Here is a 21,777-nt window from a genome sequence, read left to right as displayed (position 1 = left end):
ATTCCTTATTGTGGAAAGACTTTAGAGAAATTTATGTAATATTCCCTAAGCATGGAATGAATGCACATTTATGACCGGCCACTTTCCTGTCAGTTCAAATAAAGGCAAAGCAAATCAACAGCTTCAAGTTCAACTTTGCAGAATATAAAGGAAATGCTTCCACCTTATAAGTGCACAATGTTGATGTGGCTTTTGTTTCAGGGTAAGGAAGTAAATCTGAGTTAAGTTCGAGATACTGATAACCGATTACCAACCTTTCACGTCCACTTTTGAAGCTTCAGAGCTTGATAAATGTACCACTCCACTGCTTTGACAAATCCAGTTTTTGTATTTGCACCAAAGCCATGCCGTCAGGGACCGAGATGGAATTAAGCAAGCTGCTGTAAAAGAATCCTGAGATCGAAAGGTTTGTGAAGGCTTCGTGTTCACCTTCTTCAGTTTAACACACAACAAGCTGGATTTCAGTGGCATGGAAGAGAGACGTTTACTCCAACCATATGACTGAAAGGATTCTTATAAAGTACAATGAAAAGTGCAGATGAACACAAAATATCTGTTCATTTAGGGAGTCTTTTTCTTTTTAAATCAAATGGTATTATTAATTTGTATTTGTAAAAGTAATATAAGCACCCCTAATCAAAGGAACATAAATGGCCAAAGTATCCTTTTTTGGTAGTTTCCATAAAGAGACCAAAAAACCACAAAAAAACCCAAAAACAACCACAACTGTTACTGTAGAGCGAGAGTTCAGTTTTTAATGTATGAGGATAAAATCAGTCAGTTTTGTGAAGTCAAACTGAGAAACAGTTGACGGTGGCAAGAAAGCTCACACGAAGATGAGTTTGAAGGCCGCAGAAGACATCGTTCCCTTTGCTTTTTCTACTTGAACGTGAATTGAGAGAAGGCCAAAAATAGTGCAAGAGGTAAATGCTAATAATCGCATGATCTAGGTCAGTAGCAGTGCTTATAAGTAATCGATACGTGGGATGACGTCTTTCCTCTTAAGGAGCGTTGAGGAGATGAGAAAGAGAGAGAAATTAAGAATATGGAGAGAGAGAGAGAGAGAGAGAGAGAGAGAGGGGGGGTTCACTTGATTAAAATGGCGGGTGTGAGGGAGGGATTCTCCCCTGCTGCCGTCCTGCAGCGAGATACAGTGGTCACCTGCCATTCTTTCTCAGCCCTCTTTTTCCTCCTCTCTCTTTTCCCATAATGCCTAGCTCTGTCCATTTGTCCTTTTTCCTCTAATTTGTGTGCTGGATCAGGACGAGCCACTGGCGCTATGAGCGTCTCCGTCAGGCCAGAGTGTGGCCGGCCGTCCTAAAGATTCAGTTAAATGAGGGGATTGAAACCGCTCGCTAACCAAGTTCTCATATTCACTACTGTCCTCATCTTCATCATCTTCGTCGTCATCGTGGTCTTCCTGGCCAATGGTGTGCCGGTTTAGAGAGTCGGAGCTGGAGCCGTCCCCGTTGCCCATGCCTATGCCTGGACTAGGTGAGGGATGTCCAGGTGAGCCTACAGCTTGGGGGCGGGGCAGCAGGATGGCACTGGGTGGGTCGGGTGCCAGCTCGTTGGTGTAAAGTGCTGCAGGCTCAGAGTTGGCATGCCAATCCAGGCTCGGCTCTAGCGGAGGGCTCTGGAGAGCCACGCGTGTCAGTGAGGGAGGGGACGAATCAGACAGAACCGAATCATCCCGCAGCGAATGGATGTCAGAATTCAGAGACTCCTGGTTTCCTAAGAAAGCAAAAGGACATAATCGATGACGATGGAAAGGAGTGAATAAAATCACTTTTTGAATAAATAACAATGCAATAACTTTAGTTAACATAAATCGATCTAGTGACTGCCAAAGTACGTACTCCTCTCCTCTGCAGTGGTGCTACGTTTTCTCAGCGCAATCTCCTCTTTCAGCTTTTTAACTTCCTCCTGGATTTTCTCCTTCACTCGCTCGCTTTGATCCACCTCCGCACAAACAGCCTAGTAACAGAGAGAACAGTGTTGTAGCACCAGATCACACATCCTACAAACAAGCAAGAATAAATAAGACTACACAATTTACAGAAAATAACTGGAGCTAGAATACACAGACACGAGTTAGCTACCACAAAGATCAGGTTATTTAGCTCAGGCAGCTAAAAGTATAAATGTACCATCTGTATCATTTCTGAATACTAACAAATGCAGCACAACTAAAGTTTACAGTGAACTGATGGATATTTGCTCAAATACAGATGACGCTGTATTACACAGACGAGTGCAGGGGCCATTGATGTGTCAACATGTGGACAAACATGCCCATGGCAAGGCCTTGTCTGTGTCCGTGCCTAAATAATTAGCCAAGACATTGTCTCTACGTAATCAACAATGTACGACTGATTTGGCCTTTTTAAACGTTAGAAATCATTTTGAATGATTGTAGGTGACTTATGATCAAAAGCCTAGGGTCCTGTTAACAGACCACTTTGTGTTAATGATAAAATCACATTTTTGACCATAATGTCCATCACATGTACAACAGTATGACAGAATGCTTAGCTATTCCACCAGAAATGATAAAAATGAAACCATCCTTGGCACTCTTACATAAACGTTTATAAGACTGTCATTAAGCAACTATACAGTCCTTTGTGAATTCTCCAGTAAAGCGTGGTGTGTTTTTACGTTTTGACTCACCTGCACTTTCTCCTGAAGGGCACTGTACACCTGGAAAATGGCTCGAATATCTTTCATCACTCCATCCTTGTCAAAAAACTCGGCTCTAAAAATTCACATCATAAAATAGACAATTAACACAGGCTTTCTAAGTGCACCGAAGCTGCTGCCACATCGGATTTACACTTTGTGAAATTCTTCCTTGTGAAGCTCAACCAGGTGATTACGAGCAGTCCTGGTATGACTTACGTTTCTGAGGGAAGGTACTGGTTCAGAGAACACCTTAGACTATGTTCACATTACAGGCCTCATTGCTCAATTCCGATTTTTTTGCTCAAATCAGATTTGCCCATCTTGACGGTTCACATCCATAATTACACGTGATTTGTATCCAAGTGTAATGTGAATGCATTCGTCCTGCAAAACAGCACTTACGCTCACACTGACATTTTTGCACAAGTCCTCTGCATCACCAACAACAAAAAACTTGATATTTGTGAGACGACTCATGGTATTAAACCCGACTAAACAGATGTGCTAGTAGCTAATGTAATGTAAGCATCGCATTTTGCTCTGGAAGACAGCAAACAGTCCATCAGCTGTACATGATCAAGGCAAAAAGCAAATAAGAATGCTCGGAGAGCACAATATCCCCCGCTGGCAACTAGGCCATAACTCTGGTAAAATGCGACTGAATTAAATGAAATTGCAATATGCGTATTACCAACATATAACAAAGAATGCTGTCAAGTTTTGTGAAATTCCTCCAAAAATTGTGAGAGGAGTTGATGTCAGAATGTGAGTACCCTTCCCAGGACAGACATCGCCATGGCATAATCCCCCTTCGGGCCTTTTGGCCAGCGAGAGACAATAAAAATTGTGAGGGAAGTTGATTTCAGAAAGCAAGCACACCTTGATGAAATTGCCAAAGTACAAGTTTGTTAATAATCAAGGGCATAACTCTGCTAAAAATTTGCCCAAATTAAATGAAATTTCAGTATGCGTATAACTGTCATATAACAAAGCCTTTTGCCAAGTTTGGTGAAATTCCTCCACAAATCATGAGAGGGATTGATTTAAGAAGAACGTACACCCTCATGAAATTGTCAAATTACAAGTTATTTAATCAAGGGTCAAAACTCCGGTAAAATTTTGACAAACGAAAGTAAATCGCAATATGCGTATTACCATGATATAACAAGGCCTTTTGCCAAGCTTCGAGAAATTCGTCCACAAATTGTGAGAGGAGTTGATGTCAGAAGGCAAGCACACCTTCATGAAATTGTGAAAGTAACCCTATGTGTACTACCGACATATAACAATGCCTTTTGCCAACTTTCGTGAAATTCCTCCAAAAATTGTGAGAGGAGTTGATTTCAGAAGGAAAACACACTCTCATGAAATTGTCAAAGTATAAATGTGGTAAAATGTGACCGAATTTAACGAAATTGCAATATGCATACTACCAAACATACAACAATGCCTTGTCAAGTTTCGTGAAATTCTTCCACAAATTGTGAGAGGAGTTGATTTGAGAAAGTGAGCACCCTTCCCAGGACAGATGGAAACCGCCAAGACATAATCCCCCTTCAGGCCTTTCGGCCAGTGGGGGAAAAAAGCCAGATGGCTATCTTTTGCTGGATTTGCAGCTATTATAGCTCTCCTCCATAGCTGTTTTGATGACAGCGCTCAGCGTACGCGTATAGGCAAAAAGCTACATGAATTCCGATCTGATCAATTTCATTCATGTTGCATGGCCACAAATTGAATACGTATCCAATCTAGGACCGCATATGAAAGTGACTCAAATCTGATTGGGGGGGGGGGGGGGGGGGGGGGCGTGTGTCCACACAGCCCTGAACACACTGGATCTGTATCAGATTAAGGCAAAAAATTAGATGAGAGTCATTTCAGCCTGGTAATGTGAACACAGCCTTAGACATCTAACGACCAGTTTGTCATTTGTGACTGAGGAGACATTAGGTTGACTAATCTTTGCAGACTGCAAACTGCCACTTGCTTGTTAAATAGAATATTATTAGCAAGTTCATTTAGGCCCTGTCCACACGGAAACGGATTCAGGTGAATCCGATAAAATTGTTTATCGTTTCGGCCTGGCGTCCACACGGCACCGGCGTTTTGGGTGCCCCAAAACGAAATCTTTTGAGAACGGGTTCCAGAGTGGAAAGATCTGGCAACGGCGCCGTTGCAAAGTCGTCTGGATGAGTAGAACGGATTTGTTTACGATGACGTCACAACCACATGTGCTTCACGCCGGGTAGAAGTGTAACGAACTCGATGCGAGTTGTCAACAAATCCTATAACTTGGTTCATGAAACGCGCTTACAAAATATTTTCACTGTGAATATTTATTGTGTAATGGTGCAAAGAGAGAGAGAGAAAGAGAGAGAGAGAATAGCCCTTAGGGCAGAGTCAATCCCGCCAGCAAAAATAGGGAAAAAAAGGAGCGATCTCACCTCTTCAGATGTTGGTTTAAGTCCTACAATACATTCCTCAAAAAGGGCGTAGAAGAACAAATTAATCCATCAACGTGTAGCATTCAATTTATTCCGGACCATTAAAGACGCTGCCTTCCGCGTAGAATCATACGTCATCCTCGCCGCCATATTGGATGGGTCAAAGCGGAGAATAAAGATGCCTCATTTATGTGCTGCGTTTAACTGTACCAACAGGTTTGCCGTCCAAACGAGCTCACATGGGATTACCTTTCACAGGTGAGACTGGAAAAATACTTTTCATTGTATTTGGTCATTATAATGTAATTTTATGAACAGATTTTTCTGACTGTGGCTAATATGAAGTCTCGCGCATAATAGTTTATGTGCATGAGTCCTTACTTCTATTGTTCTGGTGTCTCCGAAGGGACCGTCTTACAGCGCCCCTAGAGGTGTGGCACGTGTATTGAATCATTTTCAGCAAGCGTTGCGTTGCCATATGTACCTGATATTTTACTGATTCGTTGCCCATGTGGACGCAATATTTTTTTTAATAACATCTCGTTGCCGTTGTCGTGTGGATGTAGCCTTAGATAGCTTGTTAGCTCCTGCTAACCATTTGCTAAAATTATGTATGTGGAGTACTGTGCATCTGTATTAGATAAATGCAAAGAAATATTGTAAGGCAAAAAACATCCAAAAAAAAAATGTAAACACTCCTATATAAAAATACTATAACTTGCTGTAAACAGTAATAAACTACACTAAGGCACTATTTGGTGTGACAACACTGCTTTTATATATATATATATATATATATATATATATATATATATATATATATATAAAAAAAAAAAAATCACCCGTCTGTAGTATAGAAGGCCCAGTCGGTAGAATTTGTACAGGTTTTATAAGGAAACGCACTGCACATTTTACTGAGCATCACGGAGAATCTGCCACAGTTCTTCGGGAGACTTTGGCTTATTATTTTTGCAACAAAATCCAGCAGCCTTCCATTACGCTTTTTTTTTTTTTTGCCTGAAAAGTGGTCTGTTACGCAATATGCTGCTTTCTTTACTGACATACAAACGTGTCTGTAACATCTAATTTTTTGTTGGAAAAGTAATGTTTGGAAATATAAAAACTAGATCATAAATTAGTAGAAGTCAAACATCTATAAAATTTTTTTTTACTAAATTAACAGGGTGCCTAAGACTTTTGCACAGTACTGTAAAAACTGATTTTGTATGAAATGTTCCTCCAAGTTACACCTTAAAGAAAGATGTAACCCAGGTTCTGCGTTTTTGTTTTCGATTGGCCATCCTTCCAAGACCTTTGTAATGGTTACATTTAGATAAAGTTGATGGGAAATGAAATTAAATGAGGTAAATATGAAATGTGTGACTGTGGCTTTTGTCTCACCCACCCTGGGCCAACAGCTGAACTACAACCCTATACAGGCATGGACAAATTTGTCGGTGTCCTTACAGCTCATTGTTTTTTCAATGTTTTATTCCTCCTGAAAAGTAATTAAATTCTTATGTATACCTACATGCCTTTGGTATGTCAGAGTAAAGCAAAAAAGTGGGAAGAGATAAATTATTGCGTATTCTACAAAGATATTCTACAATGGCCTGGACAGATTTGTTGGTACTCCTAGGAAAACTAGAAAGAACTCGACGCCAACAGCGTCGATGGGGATGCCTCCGCCTGGTAGACTACACACCTTATTAAGTTGTGATTTGGGGACAGACATTTGACCTCACAGTAATCTTGACCTGTGACCTTCTAACCTCAAAATCTAATCAGTTCATGTTTGTCCCAAAGCGCACAAAGGGTGAAAGTTTGGTGAAATTCCTTTCATTTGCCTTGGAGATATTGTCTTCACAAGGTTTTCGGACAGACATTTGACCTCACAGTGACCTTGACCTTAGACCTTTTGATCTCAAAATCTAAATCAGTTCATCTTTGTCCCAAAGCGCACAAATGGTGAAAGTTTGGTGAAAGTCCTTTCAGTAGTCTTTGAGATATAGTGTTCACAAAGTTTGGGGATGGACATTTGACCTCAGTAATCTTGACCTGTGACCTTTTAACCTCAAAATCTAAATCAGTTCATGTTTGTCCCAAAGCACACAAATGGTGAAACTTTGGTGAAATTCCTTTCATTAGCCTTTGAGATATCGTGTTCACAAGGTTTCGGGACAGACGCACGGACAACCCGAAAACATAATGCCTCCTGCACCTTAAGGTGGCGGAGGCATTTAAAAAAAAAACCTTTTATATATATATATATATATATATATATATATATATATATATATATATATATATATATATATATATAGGCGGCACAGTGGTGCAGTGGTTAGCGCTGTCGCCTCACAGCAAGAAGGTCCGGGTTCGAGCCCCGTGGCCGGCGAGGGCCTTTCTGTGTGGAGTTTGCATGTTCTCCCCGTGTCCGCGTGGGTTTCCTCCGGGTGCTCCGGTTTCCTCCACAGTCCAAAGACATGCAGGTAGGTTAGGTTAACTGGTGACTCTAAATTGACCGTAGGTGTGAATGTGAGTGTGAATGGTTGTCTGTGTCTATGTGTCAGCCCTGTAATGACCTGGCGACTTGTCCAGGGTGTACCCCGCCTTTCACCCGTAGTCAGCTGGGATAGGCTCCAGCTTGCCTGCGACCCTGTAGAACAGGAGAAAGCGGCTAGAGATAATGAGATGAGATATATATACAGTCGGAGGAAAATGTTTGTACACCCTTTGGAATTTTTTACATTTCTGCCTAAATTGGTCATAAAACATCGCCTGAACTCTCCAGCAATCTTAAGAATGAACAAACAGTGTCTGCTTGAACTAAAACCACTCAAACAATTACATGTTATCATATTTTTATTGGCCATAAGATGGAAATATTGACAGGATAGGGAGGCATAAGTAACAGGGATGCAAACAGCACGCCTTTTGGCGGATGCCGCCTTTTTCACGGCTGAATCGCGCAGATCCGAATTTTTTTTTTTAGGGGGGGGCGTTGGAGTGTCTGATTATAATTTCAAAGTAAATTCTGTATTAAAATTACTAAATAAGCAAATCCGTTACAGTCCATGAAACAGGAAGTATAAGGATGAGAAAAAAAAAAAAACAGTTTAAATCGGGAAGCTGCGCACATTTGCGCAGTCCTGCCGCTCAGGCTGCACAAATGTGCGCAGCTTCCCGATTTAAACTGTTTTTTCCTCATCCTTATACTTCCTGTTTCGTGGACTGTTACGGATTTGCTTATTTAGTAATTTTAATACAGAATTTACTTTGAAATTATAATCAGACACTCCAACGCCCCCCCCCTAAAAAAAAATTCGGATCTGCGCGATTCAGCCGTGAAAAAGGCGGCATCCGCCAAAAGGCACGCGGTTTGCATCCCTGAAGTAAGTACACCCTTAGCTAAGGCTCATCCAAGAGCTAATTAGACTAATTAGATGATTAAACAATTTGACTCAGGTGTGAGCCAACCTGATGTCCAATCACTAAGGTGTGTCGTAAGCTACCCACCCCACTGGAAAACCAGTTAAAAGGTGTGTTTTGATGAGAGGCATGTTCTGTGCATCATGCCTCGCTCAAAGGAGCTGTCTGAAGACTTAAGACACAAAATAATTGATTTGTATAAAGCTAAAAAGGGTTACAAAACCATCTCTAAGACCCTTGGTGTTCATGTGTCTACAATTAGAAAAATTGTGTATAAATGGAGACAATTTGGAACGGTTGTTACTCTGCCAAGGAGTGGCCGCCCTGCGAAGATCACTCCAAAGGCACTGCGAGTCATCATCAATGAGGTAAAAAAGAATCCAAGAGTGTCCGCTGAAGACTTGAGGAAATCACTGAAACATGCAGACATCTCTGTGGACACATCTACTATAAGAAAGACACTGAACAATAATGGGATTCATGGGAGAAGGCCACGGAGGAAGCCATTGCTGTCCAGAAAGAACATTTCTGCTCGTTTGGAGTTCGCGAAAAAGCATTTGGATGCTCCTCAGCACCACTGGAAAAACATATTGTGGTCTGATGAAACCAAAGTTGAATTGTTTGGGGGGAACACACCACATCATGTGTGGAGGAAAGTCGGTACAGCACACCATCAGCAAAACCTCATCCCCACCGTCAAGTATGGCGGCGGTAGCATCATGGTGTGGGGGTGCTTTGCTGCCTCTGGGCCTGGACAACTGGCTATAATCAATGGGAAAATGAATTCTCAAGTACATCAAGATATTTTGCAAAAAAACCTGAGGCAATCTGTCAAAAAGTTGAAACTCAAGAGAGGATGGGTCCTGCAACAGGACAATGACCCTAAACACAGAAGCAGGTCGACATTAGAATGGTTTCAGAAGAACAAAATTCACGTTCTGGAATGGCCCAGTCAAAGCCCTGACCTCAATCCAATCGAGATGTTGTGGCATGACCTCAAGAAAGCCATCCATTCCAGGCATCCCAGGAATCTTGCTGAATTGCAACAGTTTTGCAAAGAGGAATGGTGCAAGATTTCTCCTGATCGTTGTGCCCGTCTAGTCTGCAACTACAGGAAACGTCTGGTTGAAGTTATTGCAGCCAGAGGAAGGTCAACCAGCTACTAAATCAAAGGGTGTACTTACTTATGCCTCCCTATCCTGTGAATAATTCCATCTTATGGTCAATAAAAATATGATAAAACGCAAATGTTTGGGTGGTTTTAGTTCAAGCAGATACTGTTTGTTCATTCTTAAGATTGCTGGAGAGTTCAGATGATGTTTTATGACCAATTTAGGCAGAAATGTAAAAAATTCCAAACGGTGTACAAACATTTTCCTCCGACTGTATATATATACAAAAATTATTGGATTATAGTCATATTTTAAACTAACGCTTTATTTAGTGTCACACGTCTTCAATCTTACAATTGGTCAGTCATTCAGTCTATTTAAATGGAGGAAAGTTGTCACCCTGTCGTTTGGTATCGTTGTGTGCACCACATTGAACATGGACCAGAGAAAACAAAGGAGAGAGAGTTATTTGAGATCAGAAAGAAAATTATAGACAAGCATGTTAAAGGCACAGACTAGAAGACCATTTCCAAGCAGCTTAATGTTCTTGTAACTTCAGTTGCAAATATGAAAAAATTTAATGTCCATGGGACTGTAGCCAACCTCCCTGAATGCAGCCACAAGAGGAAACTCGACCACAGACTGAACAAAAGGATTGTGCCAAAGTAGACAAAGAGCCAAGGACAACTTCCAAAGAGATAAAAGCTGGACTCCAAGGTCAAGGTACATTAATGTCTGATTGCACCATCCGTCACTTTTTGAGCGATATCGAGCTCAATGGAAGAAATCCCAGGAGGACTCCATTGTTGAAATAAAAACAAAAAAGCCAGACTGGGATTTACTAAAACGCATATTGACAAGCCACAATGCTTCTGGGATCATGTCCTCTGGACAAATGAGACAAAACTCAAGCTTACTGGCAAGTCACATCAGCTCTATGTCCACAGAAAAAAAAATGAAGTTTTCAAAGAAAAGAACACCATACCTACTGTGAAACATAGAGGAGGCTTGGTTATGATTTAGCGCTGCTTTGCTGCGTCTGGCACGGGGTGCCTTGAATCTGTGCAGGGTATAACGACATCTCAAGACTATCAAGGCATTCTGGAGTGAAATGTACTACCCAGTGTCAGAAATCTGTCTCAGGTGCAGGTCATGGATCCTCCAACAGGATAAAGACCCAAAACACACAGCTAAATACACCCGAGAATGGTGAAGAACAAAACACTGGACTATTCTGAAATGGTCTTCTGTGAGCCCTGATCTGAATCCTATCGAATATCTCTGGAAAGAGCTGAAACATGCAGCGTGAAGAAAGCACCCTTTAAACCTGAGACAGCTGGAGCAGTTTGCTCAGGAAGAGTGGGCCAAACTACCTGTTGGCAGATGCAGAAGTCTCACCGAGAGCTACAGAAATCCCTTATTTGCAATGAGTGCCTCTAAAAGATGTGCAACTAAATATTAGATTAAGTGTCCCATCATTTTTGTCCATGCCATTTTCATTTGTTTAATTATTTAAAATATTCTGTTGAATTGAAAATCAAAAACAAAGTCTGACTTTTATTAAATATGGAAAAAACAATGAAGAATGCCAATTACTTTTGTAATTTTCAAATTATTATTTCAGAGAAAATTGTGGGTTCTTCTTTTTTTTTCGTGGAAGGGTACCAGCAAATTTGGCCATCTCTCATGCTGTATTTTTTTTTTGTTCATGTTTTAGCATACATAGTACAATCCATGCACTGAATTCTGAATACAAGCAGTAGACACACTCACCCATGTTCTTTAATAACACTGGCGTAGTTCTTGGAGGTGTTGGGGACAGAAGACACTTTATACTCCTGCTGACTGGTGTTGCCCAGGTTTGGGATGCTCAGAGATATCCTCTGATTATACCTGCTGAAAGTCAGAATGCCACGAAGGAAAGGGGGGAAAAAAAAAATTTCAGACTATCAGAAATCTAAAACCACAGAGTCCCTGTGTAGCCACGGTAGTAGATGAAGACAGTGAAGTGTGGCCTTACCTTCTGTTGGGCCTGAAGAGAACGTACTCTAGTGCGTGTGTTGAACTGTTAGCTGTTGAGATGAAGCTGAAGAGAAGGAAGACGAGATCTGGGATGCCCAGTATGTGTGTGAGCTGCTTATGGATCACCTGTTCCCTGAATGACATCTGCTGCTGCGTGTTCCTGCGGAACCGGTACCAGCCAATAACATTCTGTAGGGCAAATATGAAAGGTTACTTATACAATTCAGAAAGAGAGAGGAAAAAAAGTTACATCTGCTATAACATCTCAGGAGTTTTACTAACTTCTGTGCAGCAAAAATAAAGGCCTGTTACACATTAGTGAGAGCCAATCATCTAGTCACAGTAAAAAGTTAATCAATTACAGAACTCAATTCACTGAGTCAAAAACAGAACTGATAAAATATCCATTCATTCATCGGCACAGCTTACTTTTCTTCTGTCTTTGAGGATTCGGTTGAGATTTTCTTCATTGACTTTACCTGCGTAGTCATAAAAGCTGAAACATACAAAAGGGTATCTGTTTGCACTAAACTCCAACGACAGAGAACGTACAATTTGCTCTAGACTTCTAAACTCCAAACCATTATCTGACTCCAATAAAGCATTATTTGACACCATATACAGTGAACATACATAGGCCGTATCAAGACATTTGAATTTCAGCCTAAAATAGGATCAAAGTCCATATTACCTGCAGCAAGTCATATGTTCTATTTTGGACTGATGTGTTAAATACTCTCCACCACCATCATCAGAACACAAATTGAAGGAATATCTTTTGGAAGAACGATGTTCATCGCTCCTGTACAGGGACTGTTCTGGCCCAACATCTTACTATGACACGGTGTTGGGTTTTCCAATAACTTAGTAAAGAAATAAACTCTTTAATCCGATTCTCTGATCCAAAACTGAATAAATGAATGGAGAATCCAAATGTCACTTGAATCACTGTTGCTACTGAAAGAGTCAGTTAAGCAGTCTCTAATACTGTAGCATCTAATAGTGAAACACCAATATTAAAGTAATTTAGACATACTCCTCTCGCCATATTAATCCAAAATCAGGTTCAACAGGGTCTGATCTGTGTATTTATGCATCACAGAGCATGATAGATATTAATTGCTTAACTGTATCTTGCATCAACTCTCATTTTTCTCCACTCACTAATATCAGACTTTTGCTTTAATTTGTCACCTGTCTGTATACACTACCGTTCAAAAGTTTGGGGTCACCCAGACAATTTTGTGTTTTCCATGAAAAGTCACACTTTTATTTACCACCATAAGTTGTAAAATGAATAGAAAATATAGTCAATACATTTTTCTGGCCATTTTGAGCATTTAATCGACCCCACAAATGTGATGCTCCAGAAACTCATGCTGCGTTCATGTGCCATTAGATGATATTTTCCAGTTGGGAAGTGGTATTTACCAGTGTGTTGTGTTCACATGCTTTTGTTGTTGTGGACAAATTAAAGATGGTGGACCAGATTCAAGTTAGCAATAGTTAGTTAGCTATCGTTAGCAATAGCGTCTGCTCTGGATAGGTAAAAACAAACCATAACACATTTTTAAAGGAAACGGATTTCTAACGTATTATATTACACTTGTTAATGACGCAACATTGCATAGACACAAAAAACTACCCACTAGTACTAGTAAAAAAAAAAAACTTTAGTGGCGTACAATGCTTAACATTCAAGTGTCTTGTACCGCTCGCCGCCATGTTGAAAAGGTTAAAGTTCATCTCATCTCGGCAACTCGTGTATCAAAATTTTGTACGAGTTGCCCAGTGGAAAATACCACAAGAGGGGGCGTTCATGTGTGCTTTCCATGTCGGCGTTTGGTATTTACCATAATTCCCATAGCACATGAACGCAGCATCAATCTGCTCAAAGGAAGGTCAGTTTTATAGCTTCTCTAAAGAGCTCAACTGTTTTCAGCTGTGCTAACATGATTGTACAAGGGTTTTCTAATCATCCATTAGCCTTCTGAGGCAATGAGCAAACACATTGTACCATTAGAACACTGGAGTGAGAGTTGCTGGAAATGGGCCTCTATACACCTATGGAGATATTGCACCAAAAACCAGACATTTGCAGCTAGAATAGTCATTTACCACATTAGCAATGTATAGAGTGGATTTCTGATTAGTTTAAAGTGAGCTTCATTGAAAAGAACAGTGCTTTTCTTTCAAAAATAAGGACATTTCAAAGTGACCCCAAACTTTTGAACGGTAGTGTACATACTGATTAAAACTGAATATTAAATAAATATTACTGATTTAAAACTTACCTAAAGAGCTGTGCACATGGTTCATGGTTATGGACCTCTGAAAAGCAAGCAAAACGTAAAATCAGGTTCAATTTTGTACAATTTTATAATAATTCACATAAAACTAGAATCAATTTTATACAACCCCAGTTCCAAAAAAGTTGGGACACTGTGTAAACCACAAATAAAAGCAGAATGCAAATGATTTGTAAATCCTTTTCAATACATATTCAATTGAATTAATATCTTGTCTTTGTGTACAGGGACACTGTCATGCCGGAACGGGTTCAGGCCCCTTAGTTCCACTGAAGGGAAATTGTAATGCTACAACATACAAAGACATTATAAAATTGTGTTTCTCCAACTTTGTGGAAACAGTTTTGAGAAGATCCACATATGATGTGATGGTCAGGTGCCCACATAGAGATATTTGAATACAAAAAAACAAAAAAAACAAACAAACCCCCAAACAAACCCTAGCCTTTTCCCCAGTTAGCTCTTAGGACAGCCTAACAGCCTTAGGACATTTTTCTTTTTCATGAGCTTAGAAGCTGTTCCTTAACCTTTTTTTTAATTTTAGCTTACAACAAACAAATGAAAGGTCTAAAATGCATAAAAAGGCCATGTTGCATTACATCTACACCCTCTAAAATGAAAGCACTGGATTCCATATACAGTATTGTCTACTGATAGGGCAAGTCTATATGTATAGCCCCTGGGTGCCCACTACATCGATCGCGATCGACTGGTCGATCTCGAAGGCAGGGATGGTAGATCTCATGATTGATATGTAAATATTAATATATTTGTTATGAAAAAAAAAAAAACGTCGTGGTTATTTTTACATGTAAACAAATTCGCTTTTTCCCTGAAGCGAAATGTCAGCCAAGCGCTGCGTCAAAAAAAGTTACATTAGGTTACCATAACAACCAGCAAAATGAAACTGCTGGTTTCAAAAATGCAGCGCCGTGATTTAGGAAACTTCCGAAACCTCGCCTCGGAGCTGGAGATGCAAGGGAGGGCGTCTGCGCAACTTAACAGTGCGCGCTACACTGAGCAGATTGAAATTCTCCAGTCAGAGTTTGAGAAGCGATTTCAAGACTTTGCTTTGCTCGAGCCACTAGCTACATTCATGTGCCACCCATTCGGGGAAGATACTGAGGTGGATTCCCTCGCCTCAAAAGTTGCGGCGCTGTTTCAGCTGAACACGTCTGCCGTGGAAGACGAGATGCTGATGCTGCAGTCTGACATCGAGTTGAAGTCCAGGGCGCATGGGCCGTTTTGGAATTTACTCACGGAGGCGAAGTACCCAAACATGCGGCAATGGCACCTCCTTAACCGCATTGTTCGGCTCCACTTATTTGTGCGAGTCGGCCTTTTCACATATGAAGATCATCAAGTCCAAATACCGCTCCAGTATGTCCGACGATCATCTCGAGGCCTGCTTGAGGCTCGCTACCAGCAGCTACTGTCCGGACTATGCAGCCCTCTCTGACTCCCTCCAGTGCCGATCATCATCAGATTAAGATCTGATTTAGGGCCTACATCAGTATGCTATGTATTAATGTTGTGCTGTTGCTAAGTTCCACGGTTAAAAAAAAAAATAAAAAAATAAAAGAAAGAAGGAAAAAATATAAAAGAAGGAAAAATGTTTTTATATAAAATTGTTGTAAATGTCAAATCTCTGTCTAGCAGGCTATACAAAAGTCAACTGATGTGAACAAAAATGTTTTGGGGTTTACAATGCCTGTCTGGATGCATTTAACTTTTTTTTCTAAACATAGCCCATTTTTTTTTTACAGTGGGCTTGTTTCATGTTTACATATTAGTTTGCGGTTTATAAAAGTTAACAGTGATTTGAACAAAAATACGTTTAGGAGTACAAAGCTTATGCATTTAACATAATTTGAATGTAAATTTCAGTCACCTTTTTGTATGCATGTTTGCATATTATTAAACAAATTGCATATGAATGTTTATAAATCAAAACAAGTGTCATTATTATTATTATTATTATTATTAGTAGTAGTAGTAATAGTAGTATTAGTAGTAGTACTAGTAGTCATAGTAGGCCTAGTAGTGGTAACAACCTAGTCCGAGTAGATCATATTAACATGGTCATTTTAAAAGTAGCTCGCGAATCAAAATATTGTGGGCACCCCTGCATGCACAGACAATTAAATTAATATAATAATAGCACATAAGTACTTGCCCAATTAAGCTGCAGTTTATGTGCTTAAGAAGTTGCAGTGATCTGCTTTGAAATAATGGGGAATTTGGGCATCTCTGTTCTTATGCTTAAGCTTAGACGACTTCATACTTCTGTAATATCTCAGAGAACGCTGTGGTTTCTTTGTTGTGTCTTTATTGTAAGAAAAAAAAAATTACATGTCGTTAGTGTTATATTTCAGTTCAAAGGCCATGCTGAGAGAAAATGCTGTAATAACCTGGTGTGCGTGCACATGTGAGAGAGATTTTATCAAGTTGATTTAATTGACTGCAAGTTACTGAACAATTGGTGTCTCTACAAGTACACACACACACACACACACACACACACACACACACACACACACACACACACTTCTGTACAGTTGTAAAAATAAATGCTGGACAGTTTAATGGCGAACAGGAATACACCCATGACCCACTCCATGCCTGCTCATGACCCACTTTTGGGATCTGCTAAGCAGATACATAGCCATGCGACTGTATTGACTGGAATTCATGTCTTTTTATTATTTTTTTAAACATTGTGCTTATTGTGTATGCGCAGATCTCTGCATCACAGCTGGCTCTTCTCCACACACACAGCCATGGCTGCAACAACAGCAACAGCTCTGGTCCTGCCATTTTCACCTTTATAACCTCATCATGAGCAACCAGCCGAGCAAACTGTTTTTCAAGGAGAGACCTTTTTTGTTATTGTTACTATGAAGATGGACTTGTCATTATGACCTTTTGTTGTTCATGTCCTATACTGATTATGCGCACTACTGATTTTTAAAACGTATGGGCTAAGGCCACTAAACGCAAATGTGAAAAGTCACATTTGAGCAAAAAACAATCGGAATGAAGCAAGAAGGAAGTAAACTATGCCCTAGAAATAATAATGTAGCTCTTTACGATCATTTTTCTTGCAGTCTAGGTGAATTTTAGAAAAAACACAACAACAACAAATAGATATGTGGATGCAGTGATATTTACTCCAGTTAGTAAAAAGGTATGAGGGCACTGATTTACCTACTATGTGCAGGAATTCTGAAGTACTAATCTGAGAGTCACTTATGCTTAAAGTCTCCTCTTGCCTCACTTCTCCCAACAGGAATCCCTCCTGCAAAAAATATATAGATTAAGGAATATGAAATTGAATTTTGCAGACAGAGCAAGAAAGATCATCTAACATGGAGCATGTGGTGTTCACTTGGTTATGGTCAGACAGACGGCCTGACTTTTAAAGAAAAAAAAAAATCCTAACAATAGAAAATATTACCAAAAAAATTCTCAGTAAAGAATCAGGACCTTTGCATTCCAACCTCGCAGTAGCAGGACAACTGGAACCTTGAGGATATTTTCATGTTGCTAACTGCACTGACCACCTTGAAATGTTGAACAGTATTTTTTCTTTTTCCACCACACGGAGCCATTAACACAGATCTGTGCTGAAGTATCACTGAAAGGAAGAAAGGCAGCTAAATGGCTGCTTGTCAGGAACCCTAGACTGCAAGGACAAATTAGCTCATGCCTCGGGTTGGGTTGTGTAAATCTGTGCCAACAAATGATTTATGAGTCCAGAACACTTGTGTCAAATCCCTTGCGACAGCTGTGTTTAACAACTTAAAAAAATCCTATGTACAAAGTGAGAATAATGCCATTTTGAATTTGAATGCAATAATCTGAATTTGAATGCGCTAAAGTGGAGGGAAGAGGACATCCGTGCTCAACTACTTTTCCCTGCAGATTATCTGGAAAGCAAACATGACTTAGTCCAGAGACTGAAAGTTTTTCTTTTCAATGTCTCATTGATTATACACATACTTCATTTTGAATTTCAAACATTCAGCTGTATGTTTTTAAGTAGGCATGTAACGATATATTGTGAGACAATAAATTGCAATACAAATTTATGACGACTTGAATCGATGAAATAAAAATTTAATCATGATTATCATCAGGCCAAGTAATTTCTTAATTTTCCCTAGCTGTAACTGCATTGTTTAGACAGCAGAGGGTGTAATAACAAAACAGTGGGAATACACATGACTTCACGGTAGGCGGAAGCAACACAGCTCCACGAAAACACACAAAAAACAGATCTAAAATGGAGGAAGAGCTGTTGTGCACCTCACTGTACAAACAGACTTAACAAGAGATCACCACTATCTTCTAAGAGACTGCTGAAAGCAAAAGAAAAGCAAACACAGATTGTACAAATGTTCATAAAGGTTTTATTAAGAAAAGGCCTATAACTTTTCATTTTAGTAAAAGGAACATTATAGTTAATATGCTATTATATTGTACTCCAATCTTTGCAAATGTGAGTAAATAATTGTTGTTCATTATTAAGAAAATGAAAAGTTTTTTTTAACTTAAATTTAACAAAAGAAATATTTAAGCTGGTAAAGAATAGGAAAGTAAATTGTGCTTTTTTTTGGTAATAAAGTTTCCTTCATTTCATTAAAAAAAAAAGTGAATCAAATCGTGAATTGGGTGAATCGTTATGTCTACACTTAGGCCAAGTTTACATTAGACCGTATCTGTCTCGTTTTCTTCGCGGATGCACTGTCCATTTACATTACACGCCTGGAAACGCCGGGAAACGGGAATCCGCCAGGATCCACGTATTCAATCCAGATCGTGTCAGCTCCGGTGCTGTGTAAACATTGAGAATACGCGGATACGCTGTGCTGAGCTCTAGCTGGCATCGTCATTGGACAACGTCACTGTGACATCCACCTTCCTGATTCGCTGGCGTTGGTCATGTGACGCGACTGCTGAAAAACGGCGCGGACTTCCGCCTTGTATCACCTTTCATTAAAGAGTATAAAAGTATGAAAATACTGATGCAAATACTGCCCATTGTGTAGTTATGATTGTCTTTAGGCTTGCCATCCTTCCACTTGCAAGTGGTAAGTGATATGCGCTGGGATCACACACACAGCGGCTCAGTCCCGAATCACAGCTTGTGCACTTCACTCGCGTGCTCTGTGAGCTGCGCAGGGCCAGAGTGCGCACCCTCCAGAGGGCACTCGCTGTTCAGGGCGGAGTGATTTGGAGCGCAGGATGCCTGCGGAGCCGAGCGTATCCGTGTATTGGTGTTGCTGTGTGCACGCAAATTGTGTATTGGTGTTGCTGTGTGCACACTAATCGTTTTAAAAACGTTAATCTGATGATCCGCTGATACGGTCTAATGTAAACATGGGCTTAAGCGCAAACTTCAGTTTCTGATTATACAGGATGTCTGAAAGGTCAGGAACCAGAGCACCACAAAGTACCAAGAAGCACTGTTTTTACCCTTTCATCCTATGTTAATACCATCCTTTCCCCTTACAAAATGAAAAATAAACAATAAAATGTGTGAAAAAAGTAAATAAATAAAAAATAAATAAATAAATCGTGCATATGTAGTTTATAGTTTAACTCACACTAGTCCATGACTTTTAGGACACCCTGTCAATTACTCTTTTGCAAGTCAATTTCAGTTCAAAGTCAATTTCAGATGGTATGATACAAATTCAAAATAACATCCAAATTTTAATTTCTGCACTTAAATTCAGATTTCTAACAGCATGATTCTATTGCTATACACTGCATGTTTAATTATAACAGAACATTTTGGATATACCATGCTAACTCCCTCCCCCAGTTGATACCACAACACACAGTCCAGGCTATGACAGAAGTCACTGTTATCAATATCCTCCTTAAAACAAACAAACAAACAAACAAACAAATGATGACAAAAGATTAATGTGTGTGTGTGTGTGTGTACATCCTAAAACAGACAATTTGGTACATCATGATTTATAAGACGAAAAATAATCCTTCATATTGGGGGGAGTAGTAGTGGCTTGATTAAGGCTCTGGATTACTGATCTGAAGGTTGGGGGTTCAAGCCCCAGCACTGCTAAACTACCCTCTCTGCTCCAGAGGTGCTGTGTCATGGCTGACCCTGTGCTCTGACCCAAAGCTCCGATATGCGAAGAAAATTTCACTGTGCTGTAATGTACAGTATATGCAACAAATAAAGGCTTTGAAAATTATTCTATTCCATGGTGCTAAAATAAAGGTTAATCACAATAAAGGATTCGAGAGCAAAACTATATTGGCACTCTGGCTGTTCAGGGCTAGAGCTGAATGTCAAACATGGCTGACTTCACCAAATCAAATCTTGCTCTGCTGCATATTTTTCAGACGAGTTCACCTGTTACACTTCCTGCCACACCACAGTTTCTGAACTGACTATCTACTGTTTTATACGCAGTATACAAAGCAGCAGCGAGGGTGACGGTGTGCTGACTTCACACAACACTGACTTCTAGCTTCTGAAACATTATCTTGGCCCAGCATTACATTAGCAACCTAAAACCACAAAAACATGGTATCTTAAAAGCAAGTTTCTCTATTAAATACATCACTGACGAGTGCCTGCAGGTTTTAGTGATTGTTTTACATTTTTTTTCCTTTTCAAGCTGAAAGAGATCACTATACACGGTGTTACTTAGGACAGAAGTAGCATGCTTTGGTTGCTCAAAGGATTTATGGAGAAATATCCAGGGGATATACTTTCATCTCCCAAATAGGTGGGAATTCAGACACTTGTGTTTATTTCAGAACAGATTATGTTGTGATTCAACGTTTGCTTTCAAAACAGGTTCATTAATGAGCCATGGAAAAGGAAAGGAGAATTTGCTGACGAAGGGGTTGGGATCAGGGAAACATATCAGTCATGTTGCAAAGGTGACCATGTACTGTACATTACGCAATTGATATGAACCCACCGATATGAGAACATACAGATGAAGCAGCTTAGGAGGAAAGCAACCTTCCCCTCAACAAGTCTTATTACATGAACCATTATGATATTATATTTGAAATTGAGCTGGCTAGTCAAGTCCAATCAATAAACAGTAAATAGCTGTGCTGATTTCCAAGTTACTATTTCATATGACAGATCAGAATCATGTTTCTTGGCCCTGTATGTTGACGTTGACACACACACAAGCACACAAGCAATTTGGTTCAGGCAGTCGGTGTCTCTCTCTCTCTCTCTCTAGCGATACAGGGGAGGGGAAAAAGTGTGAACATATGTAAGCTATATGTAATATAAGAAAAATGTAAATGTATATATAAAATGGACAATTACATAACATAATAAATATGCATTCTACAATAATATAAACTATAATATACAATACCTATTTTAGACATTGTGTAAAATAAATCTATATGGTAACTATTTAAATAACATGTATAACTGTAAGATATGACAGGTTTGATGAAAGCCAACAGGCAGGAGAGTGTGCTAACCGCTAGCCTGCTGTCATCTCCTCTCATAAGGAACAGCGGGAGAGTTAGCGCGCTAACTAGTTAGCGTTACCTGCTACACCAGGAAGACTGAACTCCAGCTCATAACATCCAACTAAAGCTCCTGCGTTTCAGAAAATCATTATGCGCCCAGGTTTTGCGCTAAACGCGGTCCGTACTTACATGGTCGGAGTTGCTGTTAGCGCTGTGATAACACACAGAACTAAAAGTATAACCCGAAATCGACGCCGCCATGATGGAAACATACCCGCCTCTCCCACA

At 39.9% G+C, this 21,777-nt stretch overlaps 1 protein-coding gene across 2 annotated transcripts; it reads right to left on the bottom strand.

The window, feature by feature from the left end:
- Positions 1 to 729: 729 nt before the first annotated feature.
- On the bottom strand, positions 730 to 21,777 carry abraxas2 (abraxas 2, BRISC complex subunit). 2 transcript variants are annotated; one of them, XM_060934019.1, is made up of 9 exons: positions 21,679 to 21,777; positions 17,212 to 17,302; positions 13,990 to 14,026; positions 12,125 to 12,191; positions 11,694 to 11,884; positions 11,447 to 11,569; positions 2,674 to 2,758; positions 1,860 to 1,977; positions 730 to 1,734 (listed from the first exon to the last, which is right to left on the bottom strand). In XM_060934019.1, exons 1-9 carry the CDS (start codon positions 21,748 to 21,750, stop codon positions 1,259 to 1,261), a joined length of 1,260 nt encoding a protein of 419 aa, XP_060790002.1. In that variant the 5' UTR covers positions 21,751 to 21,777; the 3' UTR covers positions 730 to 1,258. The 2 variants fall into 2 exon arrangements, with proteins under 2 accessions (XP_060790002.1, XP_060790003.1); XM_060934020.1 differs by having other exon boundaries at positions 11,447 to 11,566.

Source organism: Neoarius graeffei, chromosome 11, assembly GCF_027579695.1.
Source record: "Neoarius graeffei isolate fNeoGra1 chromosome 11, fNeoGra1.pri, whole genome shotgun sequence".
NCBI classification, from domain to species: Eukaryota; Metazoa; Chordata; class Actinopteri; order Siluriformes; family Ariidae; genus Neoarius; species Neoarius graeffei.
Note: the sequence above shows the minus strand (reverse complement) of the source record. Positions and strands in the feature narration are given on the sequence as shown.